Source organism: Symsagittifera roscoffensis, chromosome 6, assembly GCF_963678635.1.
Source record: "Symsagittifera roscoffensis chromosome 6, txSymRosc1.1, whole genome shotgun sequence".
In the NCBI taxonomy this organism is placed as follows: domain Eukaryota; kingdom Metazoa; phylum Xenacoelomorpha; order Acoela; family Convolutidae; genus Symsagittifera; species Symsagittifera roscoffensis.
Genome location: NC_087067.1, coordinates 19325924 through 19350381, shown reverse-complemented (window position 1 = coordinate 19350381; position 24458 = coordinate 19325924). Strand labels below are relative to the sequence as shown.

General features: G+C 33.8%; 1 protein-coding gene across 1 annotated transcript; it reads left to right on the top strand.

Moving 5' to 3' along the window:
• The first annotated feature begins 2168 nt into the window (after positions 1-2168).
• On the top strand, positions 2169-24302 carry LOC134848090 (uncharacterized). The gene is made up of 4 exons (XM_063865432.1): positions 2169-2513; positions 3049-3273; positions 22982-23081; positions 23966-24302. The coding sequence occupies exons 1-4, from the start codon at positions 2327-2329 to the stop codon at positions 24138-24140; spliced, it is 687 nt and encodes a 228-aa protein (XP_063721502.1). The 5' UTR covers positions 2169-2326; the 3' UTR covers positions 24141-24302.
• The last annotated feature ends 156 nt before the right edge of the window (positions 24303-24458 follow it).

The following is a 24458-nucleotide window of genomic DNA, read 5'->3' as shown; positions in this document are numbered from 1 at the left end:
TGTTCCGTTCCGACTGCCTTTTACTTGGTCTCGAATAATTTTTGTTAATTTAAATATTGGCAAAATTAAAAATTTTAGTCTGATGGTAGGTTAGTATAGTGGTGTGCATACCGGGCTAGGCCCAGTTAGATCAAGAAAGCGATCCCCCGAGGGACCATAGTTTTGTAAATTTATTGTGAACAAAAAAAGATCAACTGAGCATATAATATATATTCCTCACTTTCTTTAAAAATCCGAAAAATAACTGAGACGGAACTCTATTCCGTCACATTTTTGTATGCATGACAAACGTTTCCCATTAAAGCACCTGGAAAATACGAATGAATAATTCGCAATTTAGACAAACAATAAGTTTGCATTTTTCATTTGAAACAATAGAAATACTTCCTCAAATTTATTATAATTGAATATAATTCGGTGTATAGTTTTTCTAGACAGAACTCAAAGGTGAAAAAATTCATGTTTATGAATTACTATAAAAATTGTTATGCAACTCTTTTGCCGACAAATAAAAAATGTTCGGTTTCTGCGAAAGTACTCAAAGCAGAGATGTTTGCAAGCAAACAAAACACAAATAGATTTTTTTTCACATTTGCTGCTTGCTGTTATTCGTTAAGTTAAAGTCCATAGTGTGAGTGATTAAGTGAGACCCAAAAACTCAAGATTAATTGCAATAAGTATATTCACATTTAAAAAATCATTTTTCTTTTGTAAGCAGTTGTTTGGTGAAATGAAGAGCCAAATATATCAACTTGAGTGTTTTATGTGGCCCAACAAAAGTTAAGAAGGGTATAAGTTTCTACAATTTGCTTTGAATTAGGTGCTGAGCCTTAACCAGCCCAAAAATTTAAGTAAAGCATTTTCAGGAAAAAATGACCACCTTCACATCTGCTCAAATTTTGGCCTTTTTAGGAATCGGCTTAAAAATAAAGTGATTGCATTTTTATTAGACGTGCGATCAGGGCGATCAGGTTACTGTTCTCTGCATTTATACCTTGAGTAATACAAACTATCAAAGTTATGAAATTTGGGCGGGATAAGTAACAAGACCTAAACTTATTAACTTTGATATGATTCTTAGCTTTTTTGTTATCATTGCATATTATGAAGCCAATTTCAGAACTTTCCAATTTAGATTTCTAGCTTCCTTTGTTTTGTCCAAGTTATTTAAATCAGCACTAGGTTTCAGTACGATAGATTTTTGTAAACTTACGACGTGCTTTTGTTGTGCCTTTTTTCCCATAAAAAAGACTGACAATGAATTTTGCGGTACTAATTTCATGGTTAAGCCATGGTTAAAGTAAGTCCGTTAATTTTTGTACCACGGTGCAGGGGCGGATTTAGGATTTTCAAAAAAGTTTTTTTTTCAATATTTTGTCGATCTTTTTTTAGGTCGACCAAAACCGCTCGCAGAAAACTAGCAGATCGTATTTTGACAAAATTTTTCGCGCGGCACGCAAATTTGTGAAAAAACTGTTTAAAAAAGCCGTTTTGGGCATTTTTTTAAGAAAATTTTGACAAAAAACCGCGCTTTTTGGGCGCGTTCTCCCCGTCAAAGTTAATATATATCGGCGCCAAAGGAGCCTTCAGAAAAATTTTGGTCAGTCAAAATCGGATTTCTTAAAAAGTACTAAGGGGACCATTTTTGGTCATCAGGGGGTCGACTCTCTGAAAAGGAGGCGTCCCCCATAAATCTGCCCATGCCAAGGTACCAAAAAAACACCCCTATGATACGACAGAACTAGTAGCATTGTAAAATCCGCTTGAGCCTGATGTGATCAATAGAAATTTGAAATTGCAGACGCTTCTTTTGTATAAAAGTAATTCTTAAATTATTGTTATCCTTGCTTTCTTCAGACTCCAATTCTGTTGAATCAAACAAAACAATGGAAATTTTTTTTTGGCAGCGACAGACTTCAAATTAAGAGATTAAATTTAGGCTTTTCTCTTCTCAAACTGACGTTAAATTGGCTCAAAAGATGTTATTATGTTTCCACCGAAGCTCAAAATGACCATCTTGAGTTGGCTTTCTGTTATAATGAATCTGAAAACATCAGAATTTTTTTCAAAGCTCTACTCAAATACTGTATCGATCAATTATTTTTAGTTTTGCCTCTACGTCATAGATACAAATAAAAATCTGCAAACCACTTATACACAATTCGTTGTGTTAATTTTGTAACTGGATTTTATTTTTATTGTTAATCGTATTTCAAGTTGGTAGCTGCTTTATGGTATACAATATTAGTAGTTTATGAAAAATTAATACAATTTTTTTATTGTACTGTTCTTTGAGAGAAGTTTATCGCTGTGATTACTATTCAAAATGGCGCCGAGTAATACTAAGTTGGTGAAGTATGTTGTTTGTTGCGTGGCTGCAGTTCTTATCGTCGTAGCGTGTATTATGTGCATGATGGGTCATGCACAAGGCATTGTATCTGTGGCCGATGGGTCCATAACTATGGGCTTATGGACAGTGGGAACGAACAGAGGAAGTAGGACTTATGATTTGAGTAAGAAATAACTCCACTGAAAAATATTTATCCTATTTGCCCTTTAAAATGAAAACTTGTTCTTAGAACTTTGCATGCTATCAATCTGTACAGCGAAAAGAATAAATGCCAGAAAAAAGTGTAAAAATTGTATTAAATTCAGCTGGTAATTTAATTGTTTGGCAAATATTGGAGACGGGAACTTTTGATGTTTGTCTTCAACTTACTCGCCCGAACAAGTTTTTTTGCGTAAAATTGTTAGAATTTCAAAATAAAACACTTGGAAAATTGAATTTAAGCAAACTTTTTTACCGCATTAATTTGAATTAAACCGAATTTTTATATTTTCTCACCGGCTGAAGATGCAGGCAATAAGTTAATGGACCAAATCAAAATCAATCTAACGCCATTGGTAGAAGGATGCTAACTTGGTTCCAAGTAGGAACTTTCAGCCAGTCAAAATCAAGACATTTATTACTTGGTAGCTTAATGTTACTCCAATCCACTCAACTATTAAATAAATAAAGATGCTGAATTTGAATGTTTCTTCCACCAGACTTCGGGGTCAAAGCAGACATGGGCCTCATCCCCACCTCTATCAAGACAGCCCTTCTGCTGGATGACTCATCGTTTCAGAGGCGGGTGAACTCGGCCAGAGTGTTCCTCCTGTTCAGCCACTTCTCCTCAGTCGTCGTCTTCTTCTTCTTCGTCATGTTCACACTCGACATCCTGAAGGACAGGAAGGGCGCGGCTGGACTGGTGGGCGTCAACCTCATACACAGTGAGATGATTAACTTTACAATAAATTTTCATCTAATGGAACCTGATCTAAACTACATTTTATGATTGGATAAATTAAATGTTTTACCAATGTAAAGTATTTAATATTAACCAATCATGATCCATCTAACTAACAACCCACTTATTTGTAAGTGCTGAAGTTACTTGTAATTTCAGCACCAGAGAGATTTGAATTTAACTTAGAAATTAGTTGGACTCTCCCGAGCACTTCAGCAACCGCAATAAACCAGTATACCCTAGATCTATTGAGCCTAGCAGAGACTAGTTAAACAACCTGAGACTAGATAGTATAAGAGTAAGATTAGGATCGGTATTAGACTAAGAAGTTGCACGAATCTATCCGGCCGAAAATAAGATAGCGTGACGAGCAGACGGTGTACCCTATCCGAAATTACTCTATGAGTTAACCACATCGGTCCTAACTCATCTGGTGCGACCATAAGTCTCGAACAAGACCTTAATAGCTTAGAATTAACCAAAATAGATTAGAAATTAGACAAAAACATTTACAAAATGTTATACGACAATAATTTAATCGAAATGTCTCTACGACTCAATAGATCAGAGCCAATATTCCGAACCATAACAGAACTACCCGGAATTGGAAGAAGACCTCGAACCAGAGACGACATACGACAAAATAGAAACTTACCAAATAGTTATATGATAGTACGGCAAAAGCCAACACAAACTTTTATATTTAGAATATTACTGGCAATGAATTTAGATTTTCATTTGCAAACATAAAACCTTGAAGCTAATCTTCAAAATCATTTCAGGCGCTAAACAAAATTATTAATATACAATAACGATTGATAAAAAGATCTAAGATCGTTTTCCTAAAACTCTGCAGTAATATACAAAATATGTTTGAAAAATATTTATTGAAAAATAAAAAATAAAAATTAGTAGCATGACAATAAATGGTTAGTAATCATAAATCATCCTGTTGTTCCAGCTCCATCATCTAAAACATAACAGCAATCATAAACCCACTAATATCATCAAAACACTAAATCTTTCCTTTACACACATTTAAAATTTTATTAAAACTTAAATTCACTTAATTTTAAACCAGATCATCAAGACTTATCCTTGGATCTTAAATCATTTTCTACTTAATTAAATTTCAAATTTGATCATCAAGGCTTATCCTTGGATCAAACAGAACAACTTTGTTCTCCCCCACCCACTTAATTAGTGTCTAACGACCTCAAACGTCGATTCACTACCCAACCCTTTCTAAAGACCCAAAACTAATAGAAATTTTTAAACAAAACTAATCATTCAAATTAGGATAAACAGTGAAGAACTTCGGTTATTCATCCTTCACTTGATCCCCCCTCTTACCAGACCCAGGATAAATCTTAGACTTAGTAAGTTTAAAATAGTATCTAACGAACTACTCGCGTTCTAATTATACCTGAACCTTGTGGATCGATTTACTATTCTCCAACCCTTGAACACAATCACTACCCCTAAGTAAGATTAAGTAAGTTAACACCTTAACTTATACTAGCCACGAGAAAGTAAAAAATCATTCTTCGGAATCGATATACTTTTCTCTCCAACCCTGAACAAATAGACCCAGGTTAAGCTAACCAAAAAATCGTAAGAACTAACAGTTTAAGAAAATAGAAATCATTTAACAACCTTTTGCATCCGTCATCCTAAACCTTATGTCATTTAAAAACCTAGGAAATAAACAAACAATCGTTTTACACAATTGTGAAATAGATAACAAAAAATACGACCTTGTAATCACACCTCATACACAAACAGTTGGATACATTCGAACAAAACGACAAACACTAAAAAGAAAAATAATAACGAAACAAAGACAAATAACACGAAAAAGATTTTCAAAAAATCGAAACGCATTTTCAGAATCAGAAACCAACAGTTTAGACGAACTTTACAAACTAAAAGAATCAATAGATAAAAATTGCCCACTTCACGATCAATTATATTTTTCTGACTCAGAAACAACTTCAAATTCATCAAAAAGAGGAAAAAGAAGAATAAAAAAGCAGTATAAACACAAACCAGTACATTTATACAATTGGAATCAACCAATTCGACACATTAATAATTACATATTAACAGTCATCGAACGAAAAAATGAGCTCAACGCACACCCCAGGTGAAGAAAGTCCAGATGATGATGAAATCTTTCCTTTTATAGTAGATGCAGATACTGATAGAGGACAACACATATTTTGTCAAAATTTACTCGTAAATTTATTTGAACCCGGAATCAGTCCATGTAAAACAGAGTTCCCCGATGTAAAAATCAAAAGACAAATCATAGATCACTACTTAAAAGATATATGCAACATAACACAACAGTATGGAATCTACTCCATAGAATTCACCTCACCAAACCATAATAATAGAAAATATACAATTCAAACAGACGATCTTGATTTAGAATTTTCAAAAGTTTTTTCAGAATATATAAAAAGCATCCAATACCATAACTCACAAAGAGCAAACTCCATTTTCACCAATGAAGTTTTCGCAATAATATATAGTTATATTTCGATATTAGAAAATGAACTCCCATTAACAAATGTCTCACCGACAGAAACATCTAAACATTTAAGAGTACGACATGAAATCACACTACTCTCTAGTTATTTAAACATCATTAAAGAAAATTTCACGAAAGACGACGTTTCACAACATACAAAACACGATCTACAAAAAATTTTGGCATGGTTCATAATAGATTATTTTACACACAATATTGATTTAATTGCACAAGCAAGAAAAAATTTTAGACCCCAAAACTCGAACGATGATACAGCTATCACAGAACAATCAGATTAAGTTTGGGACCCCGAATGGTCTCATCCCGCATTTATAAGCTTCCCACAATCAATCTCAAGTCAAGCAATAAGTACGATATCTTACATAAGAGATTATGTAAGAGTAATACCATTAACAATTGATGCAACACCATTAAACTATAATACATTTTTACCCGATACACAAAATAATAGTTTAAACTCTACAGTTATACACAATGAAAACCTCAATGGAACTAGGAATATTACTCAACAAGATATCCAGACACCATCACACTTCATAAATGAAGAAATTGTACACACAACAACTACACAACAAAGTATTTCACCAATACGCCCAAATTTAACAACACCAAGAAATACAAATCCTTCACAAACACAGGTAACCTTACAATCAACCGTTAAACCTTCGGTTGCCCCTAAATATTCACATATGGATTACCAAACATACAGACCCATGACAATACAATCAAAAACACGCAAAACATTCACTAGAAACAACTTTGCAGACCATAATTATAATTATACACATCCATCAAAAACATATAATCAACCACAAAGAAATTTTAACCAATATACAAGATCTCGAAATTGGGATAACCCAATGACCCAACCTAATTCAATAAATTTCCAAACAAATCCTCCACAGGATCACAGTGAAAATTACCCATTTTTTCAACAAAATAAAAATAAAAAACAGACATCTTATCAAATGGATTATTTATCCTCAGATGATGATTTCTTACAACCAGATATATTTGCACCAAATACTCAAGAATATCGTAGACAAGGAATACAGAAAACACGTACAAATCATAGAAATTTTTCTCCACAACCAATAGATGCACAACATCAACAACCAATTCAACAACAAAATCTAATTAATACACAATCTTTTCAACCAATTCAACAACAAAATCCAATGACTGCACACTCGTATCAAGCATCACAAATGCAAAATGAAATACCACTCCCATATTATCTCCAACAACATGAAATAACAAGAAACCAACTTTCAAATTTTTCTCAAATGCCAAATGCAGCAGAATCATTACAAATGACAATGAATCCATACCTTATGGGTGGATCATCAATAACATCAAACAAACCTTTAATGGTTTTCACAGGAACAGACCCTGAATATTCTGTAGAAGATTATTTAAATGCAGTAACAGCAAACCTGATTTTAAATATTGGACCTGAACCAATTAATACGCCACTACATCAAAATTGGATACATCGACGCACAGCGTTAATACAAACAACCTTAGATGGCGCAGCCCAAAAATGGTTTTCAGTACTACCTCTAGAAATAAAATCAAACTGGAAAAGGTTTACACAGGAATTTTCAAAAATGTTTGACTCCGAAAGAAACAAACAACAACAAAGAGTTTTATGTAATGAAATTCGCAGATTACCAAACGAAACCATCAAGCAAATAGCAGTACGAATCGAAACACTAGTTCGAAAAGCATATTCATTAAATACACATGACTATAAAAACACAAAGATGACAGAAATCTTAATGATGACCTTAACACCACAATTAAGGAAAATAGCAATAAAAAAGAGAGCATCCCATCCTTCTTCAATTCGAGAACCCGATTTAGATTTTCGAAAACTAGTAGACAAATTAGAACAAGCAGAAATCACGATGAAACTAGAAGAAGCGGAAAATCTGAAACTACAATACGTTAACAGAATTGAAACGACTCCCACTAATATTAATAATATACAGGAATCAGAGACAGACCTCGTTGAAAAAATCACTGAAATACTCAATATTTACGAAAAGAACCCGAACTTTAAAGGCAAACCATCTTTCAAAAAATGGTGTAATTATTGCCGACGATACGGACATAGTATTTCCGAATGAAGACAAAAACAGCAAGACAACCAAAATAAACCTCAAAGATATAAAGAACCAAATAAATCATTCTATCAATACATGAAAAAAGATCAAAATCTACCGAACAAAACAGTCCACAGCAACAACAGTTCAGGAAAACCACTCCCGAACAATACAAACTATACAAGAAATCAATCACCATATAACTCAAGTTATAGAGGAAGATCACCAGAACGAAGAAACACGAACAATTCATCACAAAATCACTACAATAGACCAAATAGTCGAAATAACTACTCCAGATCAAATTCAAATACACAACGATTTGTTTCTAGATCTAATTCCCAATCAAGAAATAACTACTATCCAAACAACCAATCACGAAATTCATCATACAATAGGAATAGAAACTACTCCTATAATCGAAATAGAAGTTATTCAAACAACCGAAACCAGAATTACCCGAACAATCGATCAAGGAATAACTCATATAATAGATCGAACTATAACAGACCAAACAATAATTACCAAAACAGATCGCGAAATAATTCACAAAATCGACACTCAAGTTATAATAATCGTTATAGAAATTATTCCCAATCACCACACCGGAATAATAATAACTATAATAATTCTAATAATCGCCACAGAAGTAGTACACCTAAACATCATAGACAAATCAATCAAGTACAATCTAACCCAGAAACAACATCAGACCCTCCAGGTATTGATGACACAGTAACTGATACGTTACAACTCAATCAAATAAACTGTACATCATCAGATTCAGAAAGTGATACTGAAAACACTCTTTCTATCAATATGATAAAAGTCGAAAATGACTATGAATCTGTCATATATGAACAACCCTTTCCATCACACATATATGAAAATCAATCAGAATTTCTTCAAAATTATTACACTACACCCATAAATTCCACACCAACGACGCAAGAAACAAACGAGATTAACACTACAGATCAAACCAATAAAAATACCAAAACAAAATGCTTGAATACAAACCACATTTATCAAAATATACAAAAAGAACAACCCAAAGAAAAAATTTGGACAATACCATTTCTCTTAGAAAGCCCAAGAAATAAAGAATTTCAACCACCAGACCTTGAAATAGATTTTTTAATTGATTCAGGAGCAGAATCAAACATAATAAACATCCCCACATGGAATGAAATAAAAACCTTACACCCAAAGCTAACACCTCTTGAAACCTCCAGCAAACTAGCAACAGCACAAGGATCAACATTGATAAACTACGGAAAAATCCAATTATTTCTCCTCCCCACCAGAACAATGGAACAAAGCAAAATTTTAAATAAGCCATTTAAACAAATATTCCATATCACTGACATTAAATATAATATCATTGGAATACCATTTATTTCGAAGTATATACCAACAATTAACATACTAAATAGTAAAATATTAATCAAAGATAAATATACAAAAACAAAAGAAACATCCTTAACATTTTTTCAAAGATTAAATAAACAACCACCATTCTTTTCAAAATTCTACCCAATATTTAACCAACAAAGAAAACACCTAAAACCACTATCAGGAAATATCTATAATTTTTCAATCAAACAAGTTCACCAATATGATAAAGAACAAAACAAACAAAAATTTTATATGTCAGAATTTGAATTCAAACCTATTCACAAATTTTTCAAAATCACAATCTCATCCATAAAATATTTGAAAAATTCGAATTCCGATATCATTTCCTTACATGTCTATAACAACACACCTTACCAAGTAACATTACCTTTAGGACTTTTAGGATATTGTGAAACCAACGCTACAATATCACCAATACACGAAAAAGCCTATCGCGTAAATAATATACTCCAACTACTAGATATTTGCCAATCTACAATTCTTAATGAAGAATTATCTATAAATAATATAATAAGTAACGAAAACAGAAATACGGATTATTTCACAAAAACTCCATATTTCAAACCTACATTCAACATAAGTAACTACACAGAGGACCAACAAAAATTTTTAACAATGTTTAATTTCCAACATTCACAAATAACACAAGACGAATTCGAAAAATTAGCCAAACAGCTAATTAAATATTCATCAGTCTATGCAACATCAAAATTCGATGTTGGGAAAATCAGTTCATCACTACATCTCCCGTTAAAACCAGACGCAGTTTTCAAAAAACAGAGAGCAAGTAAAGTACCAATTCACTTACATGATAAAGTGAACAGATTACTTGATATTTTAGAACAATACAACATTATATCACCAGTTAATAAAGAAGAACAACCAAAAGGCAACACATTTATCAACCCCGTTATCATTCTAGCTAAAGGAGAATCATTAAAAATCGTTCTCGATGCTAGATACCTCAATTCACTTATAGATGAATCAAAATGTAATTGGCCCATTGAACCAATACAAGTTATTTTAACAAAAATAAACGGCAAATACTTTACAACCGCCGATATGAATAGTGCATACAATCAAATGCCACTAGATGAACAATCACGACGTTTAACACAATTTGTTATCGGAAACCAACAATATGAATTCAACCGCTTATTCTATGGAATATCCATAGGACCAGCAGCATTTTCAGCTTTTATGAGCAAAATTTTTAGACCACTGATACTCAAGAAAAACGCAATCACCTATTTAGACGATGTTTTTATGCAATCACAAACAAAAGACGAGATGTTCAATGTTTTAGAAAAATATCACCAAATACTTCAGAACGAAAATCTGAAGGCCGCCCCCGATAAATCACACTTCTTTTTGACAAGAGTTAAATTCTTAGGACATAATATAGAAAGAAAAACAATCACTCCATTGAAATCACGCATTGACGCTATTCAAAAACTTCAACCACCAACAAATAAAAAGAAAATCCAAGAATTTCTTGGAATGTTAAACTTTTTAAGTAAATATGTTTATAAAATGCAATTATATCTACGACCATTTTATAACATCCTTAGACAACAAAATAATTTTGAATGGAACACAGAACATCAAACACGATTTGAAGAAATAAAGAAACTTTTAACTGAACAAATTTCAAACACAATTCCAGATTCAAATCAACCATTTTATGCAATGTGCGATGCTTCGAACTTTGGCATCGGTGCAGCACTATTACAATCACATAATGGTACAAATAAAATGAACCTCATATCAGCAAATTCTCGATTATTCACTCAAGCAGAGCTACGACTCTCAACTCTAATGAGAGAATGTACAGCCATAATATATACACTGACAGAATATGAATTTCTGATACTTGGATCAAAACATCCAACAGTTCTATTCACAGACCATAAACCAATCATTTTTCTTTTTACACAAAAGTCTAATCCAAACCACCGAGTTTACAGATTTCAACTAATTCTAATGAAATTTCCAAACTTACATATAGTTTGGACTGCAGGAAAAAATCTTGCATTACCAGACACATTAAGTCGAAATACACCACCTGAATTACTTACACGAAAAACAACAGTTGAAATACCCAAAAACATAAAATTCTACCTTGCAGAAAACGAAACATCACCTCGATTAGAATGCAAATATGCAGTAAAAACTGATATTGAACAATCACAAATAAATAGTTTACAACATTTCCCACTTTATTTAGATTGTCAAAATAATCATTATGAAGTTGATTTACTTGGAACATCAACTTTCAAACCAATCCCATATTCTCAATGGATAAAAAATAACACCCAACAAAAACGAACAAAACAACACCTGCCTAAGAAAGACCATTTTCCACTAATTGAAAAAGAAGATTTAACTGATAAAATAAATTTATCAGGACCACAAACAAACGATTCAAAATACACAATAAATCAAGTTTTTGACCTTCACGACCCACTTGATACAATACCCTTATCTAAATTAGAAATCGAAAACATTTTTCTCCCCCCAACAGAAATAATTACAATTTCAACACTGAAACAATATCAAAACCTTGACCCAGTAATTCGACAGCTGAAATCATGGCACAAATATAAAACTAAACCTATCAAAGCAGATTCAACCATTCTAGGAAACAAAACACTCCTCCGATACTTTCGCAAATTTAACAACACAACAATTAACGAAAATACAGACCTTTTAGAGTATAACCTGAATGAATCTACAGTTCCATGTCTCCCTTTAAGTATGATTCTTATAGCTTTTAATATTTCACATACACAAAATATTAAAGGACACTCTGGATCAGAAAAAACATATTCAAATTTTATACAAAACTTTTATTTCCCAAATGCACCAATTTGGATAAAAGTACTATGCAATGACTGTATAGTATGTCAACTAAATAAACCTTACCCAAATCAAAAACAAATAGCACAAAAACAAGATTTTAAAGGACAAAGCTTGTACTTTAACCATCGTATCTCATTTGATACCAAAGGACCAATTTCACCCTCATCCGAAGGAAACTCCTACATTATGGTAATTGTTGACGCATTTACACATTATGTAGCACTTAACCCAGTACCACATTGTAACGCTTATTACGCTTACACAACACTCTATGAACACTGGATAGCAAAATTCGGACTACCAGAAATTTTAGTTACAGACAACGGTACAGAATTCATAAATAATGAAATTATCACACTATGTCATTTATATAACATTAAACACAAACCACGTACATCTCATGCACCTTGGACAAACGGCTTAGTCGAAGGTATGAACCGTTCATTACAAGAATATCTTAGATGTATCATCAACGGAAATGATACAAAATATACCGAATGGTCAGCAGATGTAAAATTATTTCCCTTAGCGTATAATTCACAAATTACGACAACTTTAGGAATGTCACCATACGAAATGGTTTTTAACCAAAAGCCACGCAAACCAATAATGTTTACAGCAAATTCTCATAAAAACGCACAAGGTTATTGTCAACCAAATAAAGACTCAATTTGTTATAACCTACCTTTACATACACACGATGAAGATCATTTTCATCACCCACAAATTCTTAAACTAGCCTCCGGTACACACACCGAATGGATTCTAAATAGAGATAAAAAACACAATGAAATTTATCAAAAAATAACAAAAAAGTTATTACAAAGACAAAACATTAATGAACAAATCAATTCACGTTTTACACCAGCCTCCGATTTAAAAATTGGAACATTTGTTTTAATACCTAATTTTAATACTCAAAAAGGAATTTCTAAAAAATTACAACCCCTTCGAAAAGGACCATACCAAATAATTGCAAAACCCACTGATGTCACATATAAAATTACCGACTCAAACAAAAAAGAAATCGTTCAACATCGAAACAACCTATTACCTTATTACCCAAAAGAATACGCACTCCGCGAATTAACTCAATTATATTCTTTCACAGGATTAAAAATCATTCAAAATGAAACACATCTGAAAAACACAGAACAAAATGATAACCCCACCGAAAATCAAAACACAAAACCAACCGCCACCAAAAACAATACACAAAACCATAAAGAATCTCCAAAACAAAGAAAAAATAGAAAAATGACCGAACAAATAATACCCCAAGAACAAATCGACAAATCAGAAAGTAGAAAAACAACAAGACTCCGAAATCAACCACGTAAAAACTATAAAATATTCATCCCCCAATCTAAAATTTTAAAGAAAGTGGAATTTCAAAAGTAATTTTAACATTATACTTCACTATCTTGAAACCTTCAAAACATTTTTCATTTACATTTTTCAAAATAACATGCTGACAAGTACGTAATAATTCTAGTTCAAAATAAACCAATAGGATTCATCCAATCCGTCACTTTCTCTAACTCAAACTAAGACCAATTAGACGAATCATATAGAACTCCAGGCACATCTATAACTATAACTTTACGACCTCCAGGTCAAAAATAAGCAAACCACTCCAACTTGACAACTAAAATAAATATCACCATAATACCGTACCCCTCCCTTATCTAATAACCCAAAGATCAACAATATTTCCCCAACTCAGACCACGAATACCCCCAAAGCAAATTTGTTAACTTAGCCTAAAGTAACAAAATGAACATTTTAATTAGCCTAAAGTATAAAAATCTCACCATACCCCGGATCATTTGACAAACAAAAATAAAGAAAAAGACGACCTCCCAGTCACCATGAAAATTGCCCCCAACAATTTTTTACAAAACTCAACCCACTTGTCAAAAAACTAATAAATAATCCGACCACACTAGAAAATCGCCTCAAACAGCAAAAAATATTCGACCAATAGATCATTTCTTAAATGCTCTTCTCTCAATCAGTTACTCAAATACTCATAAATCTTAAACATTTTTTTACAATACTTGAAACCTTTATAATATTTCTTTTTGATATACTTGAATCTTTTCTAATAATCCTAATCATTTTTTGTAACATTTTTTTAATTTTCTACACTATACTCGAACTATTCCTCCAACTTTCCAAAACCCTTGATTATATCCACAGGTACGATTTATACAATTTGTCTAAATGATACGAACAATTTTCAGTAGAACCGATATTTTTTTATTGTTTGTAATTTTCATAACATTTTTATCATCCCTCATTTTGACAATATGTAAATGTATAAAGAAAGCAATCTTCACATTTGCCCTAGCAACAATCCTTCTAATTCTTTTTTTGGAAGAATACTATAATAAACATAAACCTTCCCACTAAAGTAACAATTCAAAAATCCATCAAAAATTGCTACCCAACAGTCACAGAATCAGTCTTCACCGACATCATCCCAAGATAACCCAACACCACCTTCAACTACTCAAAATCCTCAAACATCTACACGAATTTCTTTTCAAGACAATCCATACACTTTTGAAGAACGACATGCTCGTTTATCAGAACCACTAGAACCAGTTCAACGACAAGCACCTTTAAGCGAACCAACATATAACCTATACCCAACACTACCACAAGAACTAAGTAGAATAAAAAATTCTAGTCAAAACCAAAATACAGTCGAAATAAATAGACAAATTATACATCCTCGACGAAACAGAAATTTTCAAACTCCCCGAGTTCATTTTGATATACCTCAATCCCCATCACAAACCACTCCAAAAAACCCCATTGGTATATTACCAGAAACCCCTACGCTTCTTTCACAACGTAGCACCTCAAGCCTACCATCAGATTACTTAGGTTCAACACCAACATCTGAGCAAATACGTGAAAATCCTTTCAACCCTACAAACCAAACATCACGATTTCCATATTGGACTACACATTCATTTACACAAGGTGAACCAAATTTAGTCAATGACCCCATAGATATTTCTACGGATACAACAACATCCTCATCACTACCAGAAACATTATCACTACCATCAACACCATCAATAAGCAAGATTTCACCACCACCTTTTAACTTAAATTTTCCAAATAATCTCGACGCCAGATATCGAGAACAATCATCAATAAATATTCCTTTAAGACTAGATTGGAATACATTTACAGCACCTCCACCACTATTTGGACAACATCAAGAAAGTAACCGCCTTCATAACTGGGCACTTAATAGATTACAATATCGCCAAGATATTCACAACGATATCCGTGATCACAATATTCAAATACTCCAACAAAACAGTTTACAATTAAAGTTTGAAATCACAGTTAAGTTAAATAATATTACCCAACATCCCTACCCACTAAATCCACCTAACATAACAGCTCAATCACTACCACCACCGTTTATAACTACTGAAGTAATATACAAATACGACAGATATACCAAAAACACAATTGGCTACATTACATTTTATAATCCAAACTCAGGATTATCATACACATGTATATTCTAAAATTATTAATTTTTCTCCAACTCCTTTTTCTAGTAATCTCAAATCAAAACATAAACCCTTCTCCTCGTACAGGACCACAAGATTTATTAGTAACACATTACGATTGTGAAGAAAATGAACAAAAAACACTACATAAATATGCAATAAATCAAGTATCACAATGTGAAACAGAACCACAAGCTATAGAAACCACAGATGTAATAGCTACACTCTATTCAAAAGCCCGAGCAACAACAGTTACAGGTTATAAATTTACAGCAACATTTTCCGAAAAAAAAGTACATTGTTCACAAGTCTCGAACGGAAACAAAAACCGACTTGACCATGAATCATTCTATCAGAGTAATATAGAACGTCTTTTACATCTCAATCCCGACGATTGTAAAAATGAATTACTTAGACTAAACATCACACAAAATAAAAACTCCCAAAGAAAGTTAGTTAACTTTCAAGTTTTTTCAGACTCTGTACATCAATCACAACTTGAAAGACACCAAGGACATATAAAACTAGACGAAAAATACCCGTATAACGGCGCACACGGACGATTAACCTATGACCTACACGATAAACATTGGATACCACACATTGGTATAAATGACCCATCAAACTGCAAAGCAGACACAAAAAATAAAGGATACCAAGAAATAATGTTTTTCGATTGGAAAATACAACTCGAAAAAATACAACTAACACGAGATTTATCAGATAATACAATGATCTATCAAGGAATCCGATTACCTTGTAAAAATGATCAAGGTTATTGCGACCCTACAACGAGAACACAAGCAACAATTGTTTGGTTCCCCGAAGATACATGTACAACATTTCAAGTAGCAAAAATACACGCTCGTATGATAAAATTTCACGAAAAATATTTTATACAATCAATTCCATATGAACAAGTCCATCCATCACGAAAACTAAGTTCTAATTTTAGAAACATAGACAATATAGAAAATAAATTGACACGTTTTCAAATATATCAAGAAACAGAACTTGCATGTAAATACAGGAATCCACTTCACAGAACACAATACTCTGAAATATTAGTTGAATACGAAAAAGGATTCGACATGACCACTGGAAAGGTAAAAATCGACCCATATGCCACAGGTCATCCTCTAAACGAAGGAACATCCTATATACCAGTTAATTTTGAAAAAAGCAACGGACAACCTGGTGGACATCTAAAACCCCATGACACCAGAAGCACACGCTTACAAGAATTATCACTAATGAATACTACATATTTCGGTAATATCCACTATGATATTCATTTAGATATGAAACTAGATTATACAATTAGCCGAATTTTTCAAGAAATGTCACTCTCCGAATTAGAAACACTACACCAACTATGCGAATTAGAACGAACACAAATATTACAATCACTTGCACTAGCAGTATTAAAAATACCCTATGCAGGATACTTATTATCTGGAAATAGATCAAATTTTTTAGACTATGAAGGAAACATCTTATGGTTTTATACTTGTACTAAAAAAGTATCACCACTATACGTTTTTGAAGATAAACGATGTTATAAAAGAATCCCTATCTTTTATAAGAATAAAGTACATTTCGTGGATACACTTTCACGAAGAACCTATTTCTGGGATACCGCAGTCCCATGTGGATCAGAAAACAGCCACAATGTAGTACAACTAAACCCTGATGAAAATAAATATTATCTTCTCACTCCATATCCCACATTAATGCAATCACTCAAAAAATTTTCACCAGAAAGCATTCGCGCTATTGCTCGAAACCCAAATATAGACTTACAATCAATAGGAATCTATTCAAAATCAGATATTCAACATCACATTAGAACACAACAATTCCAAGAATTATTAACACAAATGGACACTATACAAAGACAATCAATAGACCAAAATTTACGCAAACTTGCAGAAACCGCAGGATTTGCCGATATCTACACGCAAGACTATAGCGGATATTTTAAAGACATTAAAGATTATATATATCTAAACGGTGAAAAATACCGTCCCCAAGATATATCACCAATTAACATTTTTAGCTTTGTTACACTCAAAAATGAGATCCTCGATTTTCTAGGATGGCCCTACTACATCTTAGAAAAATTGACTATTTTATACGCAATGTTTAACTTTATTGGATTCCTTTTCTCACTTTTAAAAGGAATCTACAACACATGTGCTATACACACACAAGTAAACAGACAAGCAAGCGTAGCACGCATACTCTTTGCAGGATTTTTTGGAATCTTTTCTACATCTATAAACAAAATTCTTTTAGACGCACAAATAAAAGAATATAACACAAAAATAGCAACACGACAAAATACATACGACGAAGAACATAACAATGTAGACATAACGCCAACGGCACCACAATTACCACCCCTACCAAATAACCATCCACTATCCCTAGTCCCACGAAATTTTCGAAATTTAGCCATCACACATAATCCAAATTTTCGACTCACCACATCACAAAGTCCCATCCAACATATAATGACACACCAGTCACAAGATGATAATACTTATGAACAAATTATTGAACAACCCCATACCACCGCTTTTCAGTCTCAAAATAATCATTTTTTTAGCCCACGATGAGCCGCCAACTTGGATCACTACACCGATCAAATTCCCACCCAACCAATCTTACCTCTCCAATCCCAATAATACCACTTTTTGCTTTTCCGCCACCCGATTTTTCACCTAGTAATGTAACATCAGGCATGAATTCCGACACTAATTCACACATCTCAGTTTTATATTCCATCTCACAACTCAATAACCCGAATATTGAAACCCCCGATGAATTCGCCGACTCAGAACCATCCCCATCCAATAATTTCCATAACTCTTCTAATTTTTCTCAACCCCCTTTTCAACCCATATTATCCAATAACCCTGACCCAATCACTCCCACACCCTCTTATGCTTCCCAAGTTACCCCAACCTACTCCTCATACCATTCTGACCAATCATCTCATTCTCCAGACACCCCCCGAATCTCCCCAGAGCTAGATAATTTTATTACCCTTCAACAACAACCCTACCACCTTAATACCCCAACCATAAACCAAATCTCCTCCACAATAAATTTATCCAACCCCCCTACCCCTACACCCTCTTCAAATTATACTGAATCATTAGCACCATCATCCACATCAACTGAATCTTCACTCAACACTAATAGAGCTTACCGCACTTTTAAAAGAAAGTTCCCCAACCATCCTTTCCCAGCAAAACCAGGAACAGCCCGTGAATACATCAACCACCCCAAGCATACTAACACAAAAGAATTTTTAGCCATCACCTTACCCTCATTCCCACAATACACCTTAAACACCCCCCACGACACTAACGAAACACGCAACTTTGTAGATGAATACGTTTTAATGCCCACTCTCTCTTGGACCTCATATTATCATTTTACTAACCCTCTTTGCTTACCTTTATCTAACACTCACATCGATATAGAGCGAAATACGGACATGCTATATCGACTCACTACACCACTAACCGCTAGACAATTTACTTACGTTGGATATAAAAAATCACTAAAAACACACACTGCACCTAGAGCTAACGAATATACACTCGAATACTATGATCACAACATCATCAGAGCTAACCAAGATCAATTCTTAGACGACGATCGCTTCGCTAATCCACAAATTACCGAGAAATTTTTCATCAAGACACCATATACATTCACACTAAACATCTTCGACCGAAAGTTTGATCACATTATTTCAGAAGCACTAACAGACACACAAGCATACGAAAGTTTTAAAGAACGCTTCCAAATATTTTCACTTAACTTTCATTTCCTTGCACCACACGAAAGAGATTTACACTGCTCACACGATATTATGTTGCGCACTAAACAAACCCACACATATAGTTATTATCGCTTCATCCAAAATCACTTTGACCTACACACACCCTCTAGACAACCACACCATCGTTTTCAATTCATTAATTTCAAATACACTTCACCATTTTTCCTAAATTTCACATATTGCATTAAAGATACTAACCTTCATGGTATTCTTCGCAATTATGATCCCATAACCCAAATGTACATCTTCTGTCCCATCACCAAGACCTTCAACGCCGAAGAATCCCGACCCTTCCTTATCCCACACGAGTTTGTACAACCTATAGAAATCCCAATTTTAGAATTCATCCACAACACTAAATTCAATCACAAATTATATAATCTAATCCAAAACACACCTTATGAGTTTGCAGTTGGCACTGAAGAACTAACCACTATCAAGGCACTCCAATTGCTTTGGCCACTGCTTCAGACTAAAAATATCATCCGCATCTTAGCTAAACTACTAACAACTTCCGATCTCATCCACGACATCTTCCCCCACGGTTTTTTCCCCGACGACTAACAGGTAAGTATGAATTAAATGAATATAACTAACTAATTGAAATATTAAAAACTCACCATACTTTATTCATGTTTTCTTTAGATTTTTAGCCTTCATCAGACGATCACCTACAAAAACCACAAAAGACAAATAAAAATCGCAAATTTCATCAAACAGATTTCAAAAATTCTATTAATCTCTTACACTTATAAATTTATAAATTTAATACCAATGCAGTAAATTCATTTCTAAAATTTCCCCCACAAGCAGTAAATCTAATTATAATGAAAATTTGTAACTTAAAATTCCCCCATAACTAGCAGTAAATTTCCAAATTCTATGCAGTAAATTAATAAAATGCAATTGCAGTACTAACCTTTTGATATTTTCATTCATTCGCACAGAAATTCTATCCACACTCGCACAGCTCGCCCACGAAGAATTGTTTAAAATAATGAATTTCAGTTTCAAGTTTTCACACTCAACAACTCTAACATATAATAACATGTTTCAAACTTTCCTTTAACCCGGTTGGAAAGGAATCATATACTAAACAAAACTAACCAACGCAGCTTACTAAATACCACAAATCATAGAATAACAGCATGACTTAGAAAAGGAAACCAACGGTACCCAAACCGGATTAACCCAGTTTAAAACTGGATAATTTATTCTTTTGAAGACTATTACAAAGTCTTAGAAAGAAATAATAAAACACAAAAAAGTCGAAAGACAAACCCATACCACAAACAATTTGATTTTTGGAAAAAGTACATAACCAACAAGACATAAGTAAGACCACAACAAACCCAACATAAAACGTTGTCACATAACAGGACCCCTCACAAAAACCGCATGAAATCATACTCCCACTCCTGGCCTAACCCACCAGGAAGGACGTCCTGAGCATGCTCTATAGCCGGCCTAACCCACCGCGCTACATCCACGCTTTGTGACCACACCTTTATTTTTAATAAGAGCTACTCAAGTGTGAGTAACTCTTCAAAATAACCGAACTAAAACAAAAAGCTTTTGTGAAAACAACTAACTAAAATCATAATTAAAAAATATTAAACTAATAAATGTTTTATAAAATGTAAATTACATTATGCAAATACATAGATCAGAATACAACACCAAGGACGAACATCTAAAGACAAAACGACCCCACTACACTCGAGAGAGAATGACCAACCACAATCGATATGCCACTCACAATCACAACTCAAAGGATTTAGAGTACGACTTGACTTCGCAGAAAAGGACTTCATTGAACTAGACCAATGACCACCTCGATGTTCAAGTATACGTACAGATCCGAGTAACAAGGCTTCCCCTCCACGCACAATCTCCACGCCATTCCCAAGCTAGATCAGACACAAAAGAAGTTCTCCCCGAAGAACAGAAAAACCTGACATAGCCAACCATTCTGAAATCAGAATTGATTTTGTTGCAGAGACTCAGTCGTTGTCACAAGAAGAACACAACGTCTTATGTCCCTAACTCCAGCTTCCTGAAACTTCTTTAACAAAGAAGAAGCGGAAGAAAATTATGATGTTCACCAAACACCAACGTCCATCATCCATCCTTCGAATTGCAGAAGAACTATTCTAAAAAAACTCTGTAAAACCCGGATGGGTGGAACCTGATCTAAACTACATTTTATGATTGGATAAATTAAATGTTTTACCAATGTAAAGTATTTAATATTAACCAATCATGATCCATCTAACTAACAACCCACTTATTTGTAAGTGCTGAAGTTACTTGTAATTTCAGCACCAGAGAGATTTGAATTTAACTTAGAAATTAGTTGGACTCTCCCGAGCACTTCAGCAACCGCAATAAACCAGTATACCCTAGATCTATTGAGCCTAGCAGAGACTAGTTAAACAACCTGAGACTAGATAGTATAAGAGTAAGATTAGGATCGGTATTAGACTAAGAAGTTGCACGAATCTATCCGGCCGAAAATAAGATAGCGTGACGAGCAGACGGTGTACCCTATCCGAAATTACTCTATGAGTTAACCACATCGGTCCTAACTCACTAATTCAAAAACAATCAAAACAATTAAAATGACACAAAGATCTTTACAAGCAATGACCCTACTTTCCCCAACATCAAAAAATCAATTCAAGCCGGTTTTTTGAAAACTTTTATAATTATTTTTGAATTACAGGACTTCCGATTTGATTTGACTTCTAATATCTTTAAAACTTTTATATATGAAGTTGTAGAAATACGAACATTCAATTAAATAGTTTACTAAATAAATTGTTCTTAGAAAACTAAATTTAACAAGGATAGCCTATTACTGTGCAAGAAGAACAGAATGTTCCGACCATAGTCTCATAAAAACACAAAAAAAATTGTTTTTTCAAATCAGTGTCGTTTTTTCTAAATTTTCGAAGTTTTTGGTTCCAAAAGAGCGCTAAAAAACTCAAAAAAACTCTCTTTATCAAGTAAAATTAAGTTTTCATGGCTTAATTTAAGCTTAGTATAAGCTTTTGTAAGCATGCTCGCTCGCTTTATTAGCTCGAATTAAGACTAACTATCAAAAGTGTTAAACCTGTTTTTCTCGATAATGGGACAATTTTTTGAAAAATTTTTTTTATTGTCGTTCGAATTACGGCTGAAAGGACTTTAATATGATATATCATTGGACCCATTCTGATTTTTTTTCTGGTACCAGAGTTTGCGTTAGAAAAAAATACACCCAAATACAAAGTTCCTCCATTTTTTCAAATGTTCGGAACAAAAGCCTTCCGGCTAGTTAAACTGTAGTTGTGTTTGTGTAGTGTTGCTTCTGGTGATAGCGTGTGCGTGTATGCAGAGTGGCTTGAACAAGATCTCCACCGTCGACCATCTCGAGTGGAGTGGCGCTCTCATTTGGACAGGGTAAGCACACGGGGACTATTTCAAGCGCGAAGGACCGAATGAGCGAAAATTCTCAAAAAATACAAAGCTGGGATCCAGTTAACATACTCTCCTTTCCACCCTCCAGATAGACTAAGTTAAGCTCTACCACCCAAGCATTTAATTCGCATTAAATTTGCTGAGTGCTGCATGAAAATTGATCGATTCTGACTGGCTAAAAAATCCCAATTTAGAACCAAATTAAACGGATTTGGGGGATGTTAGCTTGGTCTGAAATTATCGCTTATTTCGTACAAACTTTTGAATACTGAGCTGTGACTGGTTGCCAAAACTTTCGTGCATTCGGTCTTTCGCCCATGAGGGATTCACACAGCAGAGAAAGAGTCTCTTTTAAAGTTCAAATTTTCGCATATCTTAACTACCCATTTACCCTCCCCGTTCTTTGTAACGAATACCTCCACCGTTCTTGAGGGGACTAATTCAACTATTAAGCGGTTATAGGAACCAATCGTTGCAATAGGGGGGGGGGGGGGGGTAGTACTTTAAGAGATCCGTAATTTCTCAACAACCAATCAAGGGGACGGAGCAATGGTTCTAGGATCAAAAAAGCAAAAGGCAAATATGCACGTATGCATAACCCTTGAATTAGTCATTTATAGAGATACAGTCCGATTTGGTACTCAGTATGTTCAAAGAAAAGCAAAAGAGAAGAGTTAAACTTGTTTTTCAGTCTAAAATTAAGCTAATCAAGTAAACTCTTAATTCTTCTTCGCTTATATAAGCTGACTCTTAACTCCTTGCCTAATTTTTTCAAAAACTGAATCGCTTTTTAATGAATGCCTTAAATCTACACCATGATCATTTTCTTTTTCATGAAAATTGTGAAATTCAATCACTGTTTGAAGGTTCGCCCTCTCACTTTTCTGTCTGCTCATGAGTCTGGTGGGAACAGTAGCCGACATGAACACCCCTCATGATTCGTACGACGTGGACGAAGGAAGAGATACGAACACTGCTACGACTAATCCCGACACCGAACAAGCCACGACTCAGTTCGGACAGGCAGTCGAGGCCGAGTGAATATTAGTGATTGACGGGTGAAAACAAATCAGAGCGTATACCATTTAAATACCTTTTCTCATGGGTGGCTTTGACCTGAAAAATAAAAGTTTTTCAATGCAATTGTTTATTTGAAAAATGTTGAGAAATTTTGTACGCTCTAATTTGACATCCCTATTCGAAGCTGACAAAAATACCAATACTCGAATGTTTTGATTGGCCTGCTTAAACTGGAGCTCAATTTAAAAAATGATTGATTTTATTCAAAGTGCAGAAAGTGAAAATCAAATAATAATTAATAATAATAAAAATATTTGGAACTTCTGCAATTCGCAGACG